Genomic DNA, 14,833 nt, shown 5'->3' with positions numbered 1-14,833 from the left:
TTGTAAGTCTTGCTTAAACTGACATTTTCCATCAGCTGACTCAGCACAGGTCCCTGTGGGTCCCACAGGTAAGCTTCTCAGGCTGGCTACCCTTTGGGGCAACAGAGTGTGAGCTGACAGAGAGAAGAGCTCAGGGTACCCTGGATCCTCCCCAGGGAGGGACATAACAACCAGCAAACAGGGGTTCTTCGTAGATGTTGAACACAATGAAAAAAAGGGTGGGAGGAAGAGAAGAAAGAAAATTAAGAAGAAAGAAAACAACAAAGATACACCTTTCCCTGGAATCTGAGGCCCAGGTTGGCCTGGAGGGACCTACAGACATGCTGTGTTCTTGGACCAGCTCTTCAGGCTCCTCATCAATGTCCAGACCCCGATGTGACCCAGAGGGTGGGGCTCAGGCCTTCCAGCCTCTCTCCCTCGTCCCCTAATCCTCTCCCCACCTCCAGGGCAGCTCCCCTTTTATTTATTACCTGTAGTTCAGGGTTCTGTGTCAGATTTTGTTAGATAAGCTATCAGTGGGTAAAATGACTTCTTTTTTAGGTTTATCTAAAAAGATACGGATTAAACTTTGTTTAAATCTATCTTCATGGTTTTGACATTTGATGGGAATCCCTCTACTTACAAAAAGAAGAGGATGCCAAAAGGGGTTCACAAATTATTTCATTTGATGGGTTCAAAGTGACAATAATTAAGCAACCACTAAGCAATGCCACAGAGGCACGGCCACCTGCTACACCAACACCTAAGCTCTACTGACCAATGGCTCTGTCCGTTTAGTTTCCTGTGGCATCACTAGGACCTGTAACAGTGCCCGGCGCATAGTAACCACTCAATAAATACGGCAGCATGAACACATTGGTATGTATGTGGTGGGCAGATGGGACAGACACTTGGAGACCAAGCTTTGTTGGCATCTATAAAACGTCGAAGCTGAAAGTTTGCAAATGAAGACTCTCCGCTAATTCATGAAGCTTTTTCTTTTCCTTTTTGTGGCTGCCAATTTAGAGGCGCTCGGATAACATGCCAAATATACTGGCTTATGACTGGTTTCTTTAATGAAATTCATACTAATTCTCCTAAGAGTAATTAATCTCACAGGACACTTGCCAAGGCCCCTTCACCCCTAATTTTTTTTATTGTGGTAAAATATACATAAAATTTACCATTTTAACCATTTTTAAGTGTATAGTTCAGTGCCCTTAAGTACATTCACATTGCTGTGCAACCGTCACCACCATTCATCTCCAGAACTTTTTCATCATCTCATACTCAAACTTTATACCAATTAACTCCATATTCTCCCCTCACCTCGGCCCCCAGTAACCTTTATTCTACTTCCTGTGTCTATTAAGTTGACTAGGTATCTCATATAAGTGGAGTCACATAATATTTGTCCTTTTGTGTTTGGAGTATTTCACTTAGCACGTCTTCAAAGGTCATCCACATTGTAGCCTGTGTCAGAATTTCCTTCCTTTATAAGGCCTGCCCAGGTTTTTAGTTGCACTGATTTTTGTGGAAGTTTTATGTTTTTCTTTTTGATAGGAAAATAAGACTTGAGAGTTTAAGTCTACTGTGCCCCTGCCTAGTCAAACAATGTCATTTATTATAAGGACACAGGGCAGGACTTCAATCTGTTGTCATTTGCCTGCTGATAGCTGATGGAGAGCTTTCTGCAGGAAGTCATCCATGTCTCAGTTTTTGACCAATTACATCCAAGTCCAAGATTGAAAAATAGGTACTACTTCAATTTTACAACATGGTGCCAAAGTGTTTTTCCAGTTTGGTTGTATCCATTTACACTCCCATCAACAGTACAAGAGCATGTCTACTGATAAATGAGACAAACAGTACCACTTTTTAAATTATTTGTGATCTTAATTTTTACTTCCCTGATTAACAAAGTAGTTGTACATCTTTTCAAGTGTTTAGTGGCCATTTTCTTTGGAATTCTGTGAAATGACTTTACATATTTTTCTTAAAAATTACAAAAAATTTGTATACTTTGTTTACTAGTCCTTTGTGAGTTGCATATACTGAAACTATTTTTTTTCTTTTCTCTTTTTGATGTCACTTTGATGGAATTATTAATTTCAATGTGGTTGAATTCACTGACCCTTTCATTTATGATTTATGCTTTTGGTGTCTTGTTGAATAAATTCTTCCCTATTCTGACCTCATAGGCTAATTTACTAATTTTTAAAAAATAAACATTTAATTTGGCCTTTCACTTTGAAGTCTCTAATCCATCTGAATAAGTTTTGTGTACGGTGTAAGACAGGGACCCATTTTCATTTTTTCCTGATTATTATACATAATCAGGTGTCTCAACATCATTTACAGAAAATTATCCTTTCTCTAATGGCCAGCAACGCCACCTCATCATATATCAAATTTTCATAAACATGTGGGTGTTTGTGGGCTCCCTATTCTTTTCTTTTAATTATTGAGCACAGCCCTAAGCAAATGCTCAGCAAAAATTTGCTGTAGGTTTTCAGTAGACACTATTCATAAGATGTTTTGTCACAAATGAATATTTAATTTTGTCAAATAATTTTCCTGCATCTATTTAGATAATCAGATGGTATTTCTCCTTTAACCGATTAATATGCTAAATGACACTTGAGGATTTCTTCAATGTTTGATCACTCTTGTGTTTCCTGTAATAAACCAAACTTGGCCATGAGGTATGATCTATTTTATACATGGCTGGATACAGTCTGCTAATATTTTGCTTAAGATTTCTGCATCAGTATTCATGAATGAGGTAGGCCGATAATTTTCCTTTCTTGTAATCTCCTTGTCTGGTTTTGGTATCAAGGATATCCTGGCCTCACTGAATGAGTTAAAAAGTATTCCTCTTTTCCTATTTCTTGGAAAAGTTGACTTAAAACTGCAAATACCTTTTGATCAAAAAAAAAAAAAGGTAGAACATCATCTTTTCACTATCTAGGGGTGCTATTTTCTTAGTAAGAAAGTTTAATGACTAGTAAATAATCCAGACTTTATATATTTTCCTTAAGTCAGTTTTGGTAAATTATCCATTTCTAGGAATATGCTCCTTTCACAGTTTTCAAATTTATTGACATGATTTTGTTCACAGTACTCTCTTATTATCTCCTATAACTCTGCTTTATCTCTTAGATCGAAAGCTCCACAAGTGAGAGGCTTTTGTTGGCTTTAATCTTCGTTGTATTCCTAGAACTCAGGAGAATTGCTGGACTCAAAAACATTTAGAGAATGAATAAATGTATTTGCATTTATGCCTCCCAACTGATTTACTGGTGAGTTCTCTAGCTTTTTCTCAATAAGTCCTGCCATGGCTTTGTCTATTTTATTGGCTGCTTTCAAAGAACCAACTTTTGAATTTGTTGAAGAATTTGTTGATCAATTTCTGCTTCTGTCTTTACATCTTGCTTTTAATGTTCCTTGAATGTATCCTAATGTTCTTCACATATCATCTTAAGTTGTGAACTTGGCTTCTTAATTTTCAGGCTTTCTTTTAATATAAGCATTTAAGTCTATAAGTTTCCCTGCATGTTTGTTTCATTCTACTACTGTTGATACGTATGATTTTGATTTTCATTCAGTTCTAAGTGCTTTTCGGTTTCAATTATGATTTCTGTTTAGAACCATAAGTAATTTAGTATGATTCCCTGAGATGTACTGAGATTTGTTGTATGGTCTAGCACATGGTTACGTTTTAATAAATGTGCCACGTAAGCTTGCGAAGGATGCACATAATTTTTTTCATGTTTGATCTTTCAATATTTGAAAAGGATATGTTAAAATATTCTACTATGATAGGAGACTTGTCAGTTCCTCTCTGGGGTTCTATTCAGCTTTGCATATATATATATGCTATAGCACGACAGGCATGCAAGTTTAGAATTTTTATATCTTCTTGGTGAACTTTTTAAGTTGTGACCATCTCTGTACATACCAATGTTTTGTGGACATCAATTACCCAGTTTTCTCTGGGATTATATCTGTCTGATATTCTTTTCCCATCATTTTACTGTCAACCTTTCCGGGTGGTTTTGTATCAGGTATGTCTGTTGTAAACAGCATATGTTGGATACTGTTTCCTATTCAATCTGACAACCTACCTTCTCTCTGGCAAAATTAGTTTATTTGATTACTGATATATCTGGACTTATTTATATCATCTTGATTTCTTGTTTTCTATTCCCCCCTACTTTTATTTATTTTTTTCTTCTCTTGCATCTAATTTTTCTTTTAAACGATTGAAGTATTTTGGTTATTTTGGTTTTTCTTATTCCATTCCATCCCACCCCTTTTTACCAATTCTTTCAGAGCTAAACCTTGAAATGTTAGCATGCATACCTAGCTTAGCAGAAAAAGTTAATATCTCATACCCCTCCTCAACAAAGCAATTATCTCAGAGTACTTTAATTCTCATCACTTCCCTCCTGACTCACACGATGTCATTGATAATTTAGGTATAACATTTTTAAACCAACAAATTATATTATTATTATTACTATTATTACTATCATTTAGAAACCCTTCAGAGTTCTAATACATTTCTAATTCATTTGTTCAACATTCCTTCTTCTATCTGGTATCATTTTGCAAAGGATTCCAAACTGTATCCTTTGGAATTGTCTTTGCACAAGTATGTTGGTGGTAAATTCTCTTCACTTTTGCCCATCTGGATATTCCTCTCTCATGTTTGAAAGACTGTTTTGCTAGGTATACAACGCGCTGTTATTGTCTCTTAGCACACTGAAGATACTCTTTCTACACTTTTCTGGCTTCCACTGCTGTTGGAAAACTCATTACACATGTGGAATTTCTTTGTAGAGAATCTCTTTTCTCTCAGGCTATTTTTAATATCACTTTTCTTTAGGTTGCTGCAATTTCACAGCTGTAGGTCTAAATGTGGCTTTCTCTTTATTTACACTGCTTGGTAAACACAATCCTTCTTGTATGTATGGATACCTTTTAACAGTTCTGAAAAATTCCCATTCACCATCCCATCCAATGATGCTTCACTTCCAGTTTTTCTCTTCATCGCCTTCTGATAATCTAATCAGACATTTCCCAATATCTTAACTTCCCTCTGTTTTTCTATGTTTTTTTTTCCCAGTGTCCTGTGTTTTAGGTAATTTCCTCAGATCTCTCTTCCTGTTCACTAAATCCCTCTTCAGCTGGGTCAAATCCACCGCTTAACACATTCACTTAATTTATAATTTCAATAATTACATTTTTCACTTCTAAAAGTCCTAGTTGATCTGACTAGGCCTATTCATCTTTGAGAATCTCTTGTTCCTCTAATCTACTTTCAACATTCTTTTTTATCTCTTATACAATACAAATGCTTATATTATGTTTCATGCCTGATGAGTCTAATACTTGTAGCCTTGGAGATTTAATTCCACAGTCAGTTTCTGTCATCTCTCATGGTAGCTTATTTCATTGTGCATTCAGTGATTACTGATTGAGAACTCTTTTTTCTAGAAACTCCACCTAAAGAATTCTGAAGTCTTGTTTTTGAGAGTATTCTTCCAGAACAGATTTCTGTTTGTTTCTTCCAGGGGGCTAGAAATTTTTCATTTTTGTCTTTGTAGTTCTGCCCCACACATATAATTTTAGCCCCCCAAATAATATGAGCATGGGTTTGAAATTAGGAATTCTCTGGGGGAAACATTTCTCCCTTATTCTACCAAAAGCAAAGAATGAAACAGGCAACAATCTCTATTGTTTCCTCCTACACTATGGGTTTTTTAACTGCTCATCCACTCTCCATGGATCCTGACTTTAGGGTCTTCTAATTGTCTTTTTTCATGTTGGGGCCCAAGTTCCCATACATAGCATTTCAATAGAATGGTTATACACATGGGTTGCCTGACTTTGATTTAGGCCTATTATCTTAGTGTAACTCGTGATAGCATTCCCTTGTTTGAACAATAATTATACAGCTACCTACATTTATACAAGGCTCCCAGCCACCAAGGATAAGCAAATACCCAGCAAATGTCAGATGCAGCTCCTTTTTGCTTATCATTCTAGAGTCACACTTTATCACTGTTTTCTGGCCTCTGCTTACTTCACTTACTTTATGAACTGATCAACTAGACTTTCAAAACATTAAAAAAAATTTTTAAGCAGCATTTTTAGGTGTTTTTTATAGAGTTGGTTTTATTTTCTTCACCTTTAAACTTTTAGTTCATGATATTCTTGGAAATATTTTGGTGCATTTCATCTGTTTTCCTTATGTCTAACAAGTACATGACATATTGAAGGATTTGCATAAATGCTGATTGAAAGAATGAATAATGCAGGTACTTCTGTTTTCAATACTTTGCAATGAACTTCAAGTGTGTTTAAAAAAAAAGGTTCGTTCTTTTTGACTCTGTGATTTCACTCCTGAAAAGGTATGAACTTTGAGTTGTTCACTATAACACAGTATATTTGTGAAAGTTTGAAAACAACTAAGGTAACTGGAATGGCTAAGCAATGGAAAAATACAAAATTCCATGTAAATTGTGACTACAATTAAGACATAATATGTATATAATGTGGCTATGGATCAGACAACAATAAGAGATGACTGACTTATTAGAAAAGCAAGGTTTGGGTCCCTCTTTCCTTTTTATAATTTGCAATTATTGTTACCACATTGTCACCTGGGCAATGGATATAAATTTTAAATGAAATAAACTCTCTCTGGATGCATGTAGCTAGTTCCTCTCTGTTACAGCCAGAGGGCAAACACACATAGTGTCAGGGTTCAAATCATTAATCTGTCATTTAATAGCTGAGATCAGTTCTTCATTCTTTCACTCCTTCACAACCATAGGTAGGGAATTCTGACACACCCCTCAACCCTGGGCTCAGCCATACAGTTACTTTGGCACACAGGATGTCAGCGAAAAGGACTCGGGTTTCCTTGTGTGCCCTAGGGCTTCCTCTTCCTCCTCTGCTTTGCCATGAGAACAAGCTAGACTGGCCTGCTGACAGGACACAGGAGACACTGGAGGAGAACCAAGTTTCCCTAATCACTGACCACCCCATCTGAAGCTGACCATAGACATCTGACTAAGCCAGTGAATATCAGACAACCATCCAGCCAACCTGTGGACTCATTAACTAAATATGTAGTTGATGATAAGCCCCTATTAGAATAGCTTGTTACACAGCATTATCTGTGGCAGTAGGTAACTGATACACCCCTTCTTCTTCATCTATCTACCGCCAGGCCTTACCACTGTATTTGGTAATTAGAGACCAATGATGAAGGCTCTTCTGTCACTGTCCCTTCTCCCTGCTGGCATATCACCTCATCCACAATTATCACAGCATCTGTCACATTTTTTTTACGTTTATTTCCTTACATGTTTCTCTGCTCCTCTCTGCCAAGAATGATTTGAAAGTAGAAAATAAGTTATTCATGTTCATATCCGCAGCACCTGGCACAGAGTAGGCCCTCAATAAATGTTTTTGTTTGAATTAAATGACTGGATTTGGGGAGCTGACAGGAACCAAAACAGCTGGCAGCAGGTGGCAGGTAGAATAACCACACAAGCTGGTTCTTGTGCTGGGAGGCCTTATGCTTTCCAGAAAGCCCAAACAAGAGGGGTGGGAGAACAAAACAAAGAAGAAAAGCACATTCTTTCTGCTCTTCTGCACCCTTTTCTCTTTCACCACACTGCACACAAAGTTCCGAGCCAATCATCCCCCTGAAAGGGATGCCCCATCCAGCTTCCTTCTGCCACCGCCAGGCAACTCGCTCCACCTAGGGGACAAGCTGAGGCCCACCAGGGCCTTCCTTACCCTACCTTTAGATCAGACACATCTCTGTAGCACTGCTCGGAGCGGGTGTGGTCCGACAGCTGCACGTTCCAGAAGCAGGGGAGCTGATACACAAGAAAGGGGTTTTGTTTGATGACCGCGTTGAAAATATCCTGGGGGATGAAAGCCAGAGACACAGTCAAAACAGTCAGATGGGCTCAGCTTGTGATGCTGGCTCTCGAGGCACCGCACCTCCCGTGCAATCTCTCTTGAGCCTCCTGCTCGGAGCATGGGCTGGCTTGCACTGCGGGGCATTTCCCTTTGTTTTTATCTCTAGAAACCAAGCAATCATGTTTGGATAGAGATGGGGGAATGCCCCATGCTGACTTGAAGCTCACAGGTCCTGCTGGTCTCAGCAAGCACCATCTAGCAAAGGGGGCAGACATGGAGCATCTTTTCCACCCAAGCTGGCATATAAAACATGAAGTCATTTTTCCACCCCTCTTCTCTCCTCACTGAGGAGCCCCATGCCATCCATCCTGAGCCTCCTGGAGAGGAAACTGCGTGATGACAAGTTGCTCTGCTCATTCAGGGGCTGAGACACATTATAGATCCTGCTTCAGCAGCATTACCTGGGGCTCTGGGTGGACTTGATGATGGATACGCCTGGGATTCCTGCGGGCCAGGGTACCTGCATCTGCGCTCCCCATGTCCAAATCCAACTCTGACTTTTCCAGGGAGGCTTAACCTCTTTCCAGCTCATCTCCAAGCTCTTGCACCAGCCAGGCTGCACTTATTAAGTAGCTGCTGACAGGTGGTGCCGCGAGGTGAATTATGGGCCTTTGCAGAAGGAGATGGCTGAATAAACTATCCTCATTGGACATGGACATGCGGTTGCCAGCTTTTGGGGACACACTCAAGTCGTCGTGACCTGCCTTGAAATATGATGGTGGAGGACAACTTCCCCTCAGGTTTAAAACAGCTACCTGGGTAATTTTTAACTCATTCATTATACCATATCTCATGTTTGAAAAAGGAAATTAGTTTCTGGCTGCTTGGGAAATACTGAATAATAACAATGCTAAAAAAATAGTAAAGTAACCTACAGAGTTTCTTGTTTCCTCCATATTAGAAAACTTTGCAAAAATTCAACAGATCAGACAACTGAACACTGAACAAAAACAGGGAGAGTGAGCTTGCTTTCTGGTTGAACGGATAAAATTGAAAGGATAAAATGCAGAGAACTCATCTTTACTTTTCAAGATGGCCACTTGTACCACGGGAAACTCAGAATCTAGATGTGGGATCCTGGTAGATTCAAGGTCAAAGGCTCAGGCCCCTGCGTTTCTTAGCAAAAATGAGAAATGGGGTTTTTATGAATTTATGTTTATAGTTTGGTAGCGTTCATGGGCTTTTTCAGATTGCCTGGATTCAGAGCTGGTTTCTCCAGCCAAGGAGGTTTGTCCCTTCTATTTAAACGCATTTCCTTTGAGGATGGGGTCATAGTACAGAATCTAAGCAAAAGGCTTTGCTTTAAAAGTTAGATTCTATTTGCCAGAAAGGAAAACAGAATCTTGTCTGGGGAAACATGCCTTGGCATTCTGGACTCTCAAGGGGCAGGCACTGTGTATTCTAAACCAAGATGAAGACCGTGACCTCCTCTTAACACACCAAATTATCATTTACTTATGAGTCTGCTTCAATAAACTATGAGCTCTCTGAGGCCAAGGACTGTGTCCTTCATTTATTTCTGTAATTCTACTTCTAAACATAGTCCCTGGCATGCACAGTGTGCAGGGAAAGTCTGCTGAACAAACACACAAATGAACAAGGGGAATGAACTAAGGGGAATGAACTTGTCTTAGGCTGGCAAGTATAAGGCAGATCTATCCAAGTGAGCAGTCACACAGAGCTGGAAAAACAATGCAGACCCAGCCACTTGCAAGTTTGAGAAACAGCACCAGGGTGCTCGGGAGTAACCATACCTTCAAAGCTGGCCCCTTACCTGATCAGCTAAAGATGTAGACAGCATGCCCATCAGCTCTCTCTCTGCGGTCAGCCTCCACATCTGCTCCCATTTCATCTTCCGCAGCTTATCCAGAAGCAGCAGGATCACCCCTAGACAACAGCATAGGACACATGAGAGGAAAAATGACAGTAAGAGAGAGAGCCAGGCACGCCTGTCCATGTGTTTTGGAGATGAACACACCTGGATTTACCCCAGGCTCGGCCAGGTACTCAGTATGAGATGCTAAACAATCTCTCTGACATATCCTCATCACATGGAAAACATTAATACAGACTTCGGAAGCTGCTGCAAGGACTAAAGGAGACGGGCAGAGGAGCCCAGCGCTCCCTGGAGATGGATCGTGGTGATGGTTGCACAACAATGTGAATGTACCTAATGCCATTGAACTGTATACTTAAAGATGTTTAAAATGGCATTTTTATGTTATGTATATTTTACCATAAAAAAAAATAAGAGAGAGCGCCTAGCACTGCACCTGACAACAGTATATTCCCTATAAGCATAGATTCTCTCCTATGTTTTTCCCCAGACATATGACAACCTACCTAGGGTTAGATGATGGATGATGTTTGTATAACATATGTCATTTATCTTCACAGAAACAAAGGAGATCCTCTCTGACTATATTCTGGGTACGTCTTTGCCAATTTGCTTTATACGTACTGACAAGCCCACATGAGCTCGTTGCAGCATTCCTGGTTTTAATAGCCTTCTTTGGCCAACACCATCAACACAGATAGAAACCATGTCAAGGCTGTGCTGATGCTGGGTGTTCAAGATGGGGGCTCCAAGAACCTTGGGGTTCGTAAGAAACTAATAGTTAGAGGTTGCTTCCTCCTCCTTTCCACCCTCGTTTTTGGGAGGGTGTTTATAGGGAGAGACCTGAGTGAATGGGGGATTGTATAGGAAGGGAAATTGCCGTTGTATACATCTCTGTATTTTCAAAAACATTAACAACAACTAAATGTATTATTCAGGTAAACATACATTAATAAAAGTCTAAAAAGAAAAAATACATGTTGGCTTAGCTGAATGGCTTAGGAGCAAATATCTACCACCAGGTCGGTGAGAGCATGCAGAGACAGTACAGAGCGCAGAACACGAACAGCCAGGAGGATGTCCCTGCAGGCCACTGCAGTTAATTCGGTGGATGGAATTGTGGTACCCATGGGCTCCCAAATCAATCCTCCTCAGGAAGCTTAGCTCAGCAGAACAGTCAGTGGAGAAAACTCCAAGCAGTTGAAAAATGATCTTAGTTGATACCTAGTACATTTTCTAAGACTGTTGGAAAGAAACTGATTCCCCAAATCACACATAAATGTCAACACAGACTTTTTTTTTTACTTATTCCAGTGGAACATATTTGGAGAAAAAGCATATTCACTATTTCGTGAAAGGTGTTTGGTCAAGTAGAGCTGAAATAAAAAAAAAAAATACATATATATGGTTATGGGAGGAATGGGATAATACATAGAGATCTGAAGGGCAAATCATATCCATTGCATGTCTCCCTTGTGCTTTCTTGGCTTTTTTGCACATTGATAAGGTAGATACTGTCATCCTTATTTTGTAGGTGGGGAAACTGAGGCGGGTGGGCACTGGGTCAGACACTTGAATGGTTCACAGTACAAGAGCAGCTGTACAAGATCCAAAGTCAAGATCTGCCTGGCTCAAAAGCTGGTGCTTCTTCAACTACACCACACAGACCAGAGCCCCAGCAGTACATCTGTGGAGTTCTGCAACACAGGCTAAGACGTCTTCCTTTTCTGACTTTTGGTTTCTACACGGGTAAAATGAGGAAAATGCTACTTGCCCTGCCAACTCAGAAAACGGGTGCACTTCCTAGTGGTAGGCAGGTAAATGTTTAACCACCAGCTCTCCAGTGAAGAACCACCCCCACACGTTTGCCAATTCCCATGGTGTAAATATTCTCACTGTGGCCGATTTCAAGCTACTGATGTGATGTCATCAAACAAGCAGTTGAGAACAAGTGACACAACTGGCCCTCCTGAGCTAGGGGGAGTTAGATCCAGCACTGAAAGTGTTCCTCAAACACTGAAGGAATTTTAGAAGCAGCAAAATTCACCACAAGGATATTATTTGCTTTTGGGGGGAGACAGGAAAGAAAAACTGACAAAGTTATAAAACAAGAGAATACAGAGATACACTTGAGAAAATAGATTCCAGTCACACATATGAAAGAGAATTTCACTAAATCTTATTGCAGAAACTCATTCTAATTAGATTTAGAATTAGGAATAGATGCTCCAATACATGGAAAAAATGAGGGGTGGGTGTGGAAGCTGTAAACAATGATGAAAGATATTTATGTACATTTTGAGGCCACTGGAGGCGTCAATGGTAGATCTATCAGTCTCTGGAGACTGAGCTGAGAATTGATGCTTTAAAATGGTGTTAAGACTTGGCGAGTCCTAAGTGGCAGATGTGACTCCACACAGTTTGCCAGGCTAGTTGGGGGGGTGTGGGGGTGCGGGTGTCCAGAACAGAAGACTAAAAGCAGAAATGTTGGGTCATTCTCCCAGTTACCCAGCCTTCTCCTTTGGGTGATTTTAATTTAATTTTCAGAAGCATAAACTATTTCAAACTAACAGAAAAGTACAGAAACTAATATGACAAACACCTACCACCCTGGTTTAATAAATGCTAATATACTGCCACATTTGCTGCTTATAATAAAATGTCACAGGTAAATGAGAAGCTCCTCCATCTCCTTGTAGCCCTCCCCTCCCAAAAGGGTAACCAGTATCCTGGAGTGATTGGGTTTCATTTCCCTGCACTTTTTTTTTTTTTTTTTTAAATTTTTTTTATTGGCTGTGTTGGGTCTCCTTTTTGCTGTGCGCGGGCTTTCTTTAGTTGCCGTGAGTGGGGGCTACTCTTCGTTGTTGTGCGCGGACTCCTCATTGCCGTGGCTTCTCTTGTTGTGGAGCAGGGGCTCTAGGTGTGTAGGCTTCAGTAGTTGTAGCACACAGCCTCAGTAGTTGTGGCTCACAGGCTCTAAAGCTCAGGTTCAATAGTTGTGGTGCAAGGGGTTAGTTGCTCCGCAGCATGTGGGATCTTCCTGGAGCAGGGATCGAACCCGTGTCCCCTGCACTGGCAGGCAGATTCTTAACCACTGCGCCACCTAGGAAGCCCTCCCTGCACGTTTTTTATTTGTATTCTCTATGCATATATTAACAAACAACATATGGTGTTTTTCGTACGTTTCGTAGTGCATAGTTTCTACTCTAACTTACCTTTTCACCCAATGTTATGGCTTTAAGATTTAACCATGCTATGGTTTCAGTATATAGTTATCTACTGTTATCACTTTATTCATTCCTTGTATAACTACAATTTATTTATGCATTTCTCCTGCTGAAGGACATTTTGGCTATTTCCCGTTTCTGCTCTTATAAACAATGCTGCAATAAACATCCTAACCCCAATTCACTGGGCACACTTCTGAGCACTCAGCTGGGGTACAGCCTCCCAAGTTGTACAAGGATTGCTGTGTTGATGGAACTATTTGTCTTGAAACATCTTTAATTGTCCCATCTTCCTTTGCTCCTACATTTAGGCCATCACGGAGACTCATGGAGTCTACATTTAAGGTCCCTTTCACAGCTCTTCTTTTACTCATTCATTCAACAGTTATTTATTGAGCACTTACTATGTGCAACCTAACTGAAATTTGTTTTTTAAAAAAATTGATTGGGGGTAACAATGGTTTATAACGTTATATAAGTTTCATGTGTACAACATTATACACATACAGATACAGAGAACAGAGCTGTGGTTATCAGAGGGGAAGCAGGGAGGGTGAAATGGATAAAAGGGGTCAACTGTAAGGTGAAGGATGGAAACTAAACTTTTCATGGTAAGCATGCTGTAACATATACAGAAGTTCAAATACAACGTACACACGATTCATGTTACAGCTACGTTTTGAGTACCTCTTACAGTTCTATTCACTGGGTTAACTGGGGACTCAGCAGTTTGTAAAACACAGTCCTGTTCTTGGGGAGCAATGCCTAACAGGGAAGGGAGATGGGTAACCAAGAAAATGGAAAACAGCGACAGACAGGAGATGTGGTAAGCACCATGGGAGCGTTGGACATGGGAACTGATTGTGATCTAGGTATGGGAGAAGCATTAGGGAGAAGCTTCCTGATAAACGCGACATCCAAACTGAAATCTAAAAGAGGCAAAGGACTGCCTACGTGAAGGTCAAGCCAAACAGACTTTTCCCTCCAGGGCTCCGAATGTCAATCAGGCAGCAGATCTTTTCTACCACATTTGAAGAGCAGACCTTAAAAGGTAATGACCCATTTCCCCCCTTCTCTCAAAAAAGACAGTTAAAAAGAGGCGGCATAAAGTTGTCCAGCATGGGTGAAAATGTTTGTCTTTGCTCATAAATCTATAATTAACTGCAGGTTATTTGTATAATAAATATCCCCATATCCTCAAGCTGATGCAGTAGAATGAAATCCGGGAACACAGGCATTTTTGTGGCTGTCACAGAAGAGGGCTGTACAGAACATGAAAACTGTGCTGGACTTGGAAACATAAGTCCTGGGTTTGAGTCCTGATATGAGCACTCACTGCAATATCCTTTAAAAAAGTCACCAGGATTCTAAGCCCCAGTTCCTTATTCGTAATAAGGGGACGATCCCATATTGACGATCCAAGATGATTACAAGGACTTAAAAATTATATATTTAAAAGTATTTGGGGACTTCCCTGGTGGTGCAGTGGTTAAGAATCTGCTTGGCAATGCAGGGGGCACATGTTTGATCCCTGGTCCGGGAAGATCCCACATGCTGAGGAGCAACTAAGCCTGCGAGCCACAACTACTGAGCCCGTGTCCTGCAACCACTGAAGCCTGCACGCCTAGAGCCTGTGCTCCGCAACAAGAGAAGCCACCACAATGAGAAGCTCACGCACCGCGATGAAGAGTAACCCCTGCTCCCACAACTAGAGAAAGCCCGTGTGCAGCAACGACGACCCAACACTGCCAATAAATACATGAATAAATAAATAAATAAATTT

At 40.3% G+C, this 14,833-nt stretch overlaps 1 protein-coding gene across 1 annotated transcript in view; it reads right to left on the bottom strand.

Annotated features, from left to right (window-relative positions):
* The window catches only part of LARGE1 (LARGE xylosyl- and glucuronyltransferase 1), a 558,406-nt gene that overhangs the window by 75,751 nt on the left and 467,822 nt on the right, over positions 1-14,833 (bottom strand). Inside the window, exons 8-9 of the mRNA XM_057740821.1 lie at positions 9,761-9,873; positions 7,803-7,928 (exon numbers count right to left, since the gene is read on the bottom strand). Of these exons, the coding sequence (XP_057596804.1) occupies positions 7,803-7,928; positions 9,761-9,873 (239 nt within the window). The remainder of the gene's footprint in view (positions 1-7,802; positions 7,929-9,760; positions 9,874-14,833) is intronic.

The sequence above is a fragment of the Hippopotamus amphibius genome, chromosome 7 (assembly GCF_030028045.1).
Source record: "Hippopotamus amphibius kiboko isolate mHipAmp2 chromosome 7, mHipAmp2.hap2, whole genome shotgun sequence".
Lineage (NCBI taxonomy): Eukaryota > Metazoa > Chordata > Mammalia > Artiodactyla > Hippopotamidae > Hippopotamus > Hippopotamus amphibius.
The sequence above is the reverse complement of the archived record's forward strand: the minus strand, read 5'-3'. Positions and strand labels throughout refer to the sequence as shown.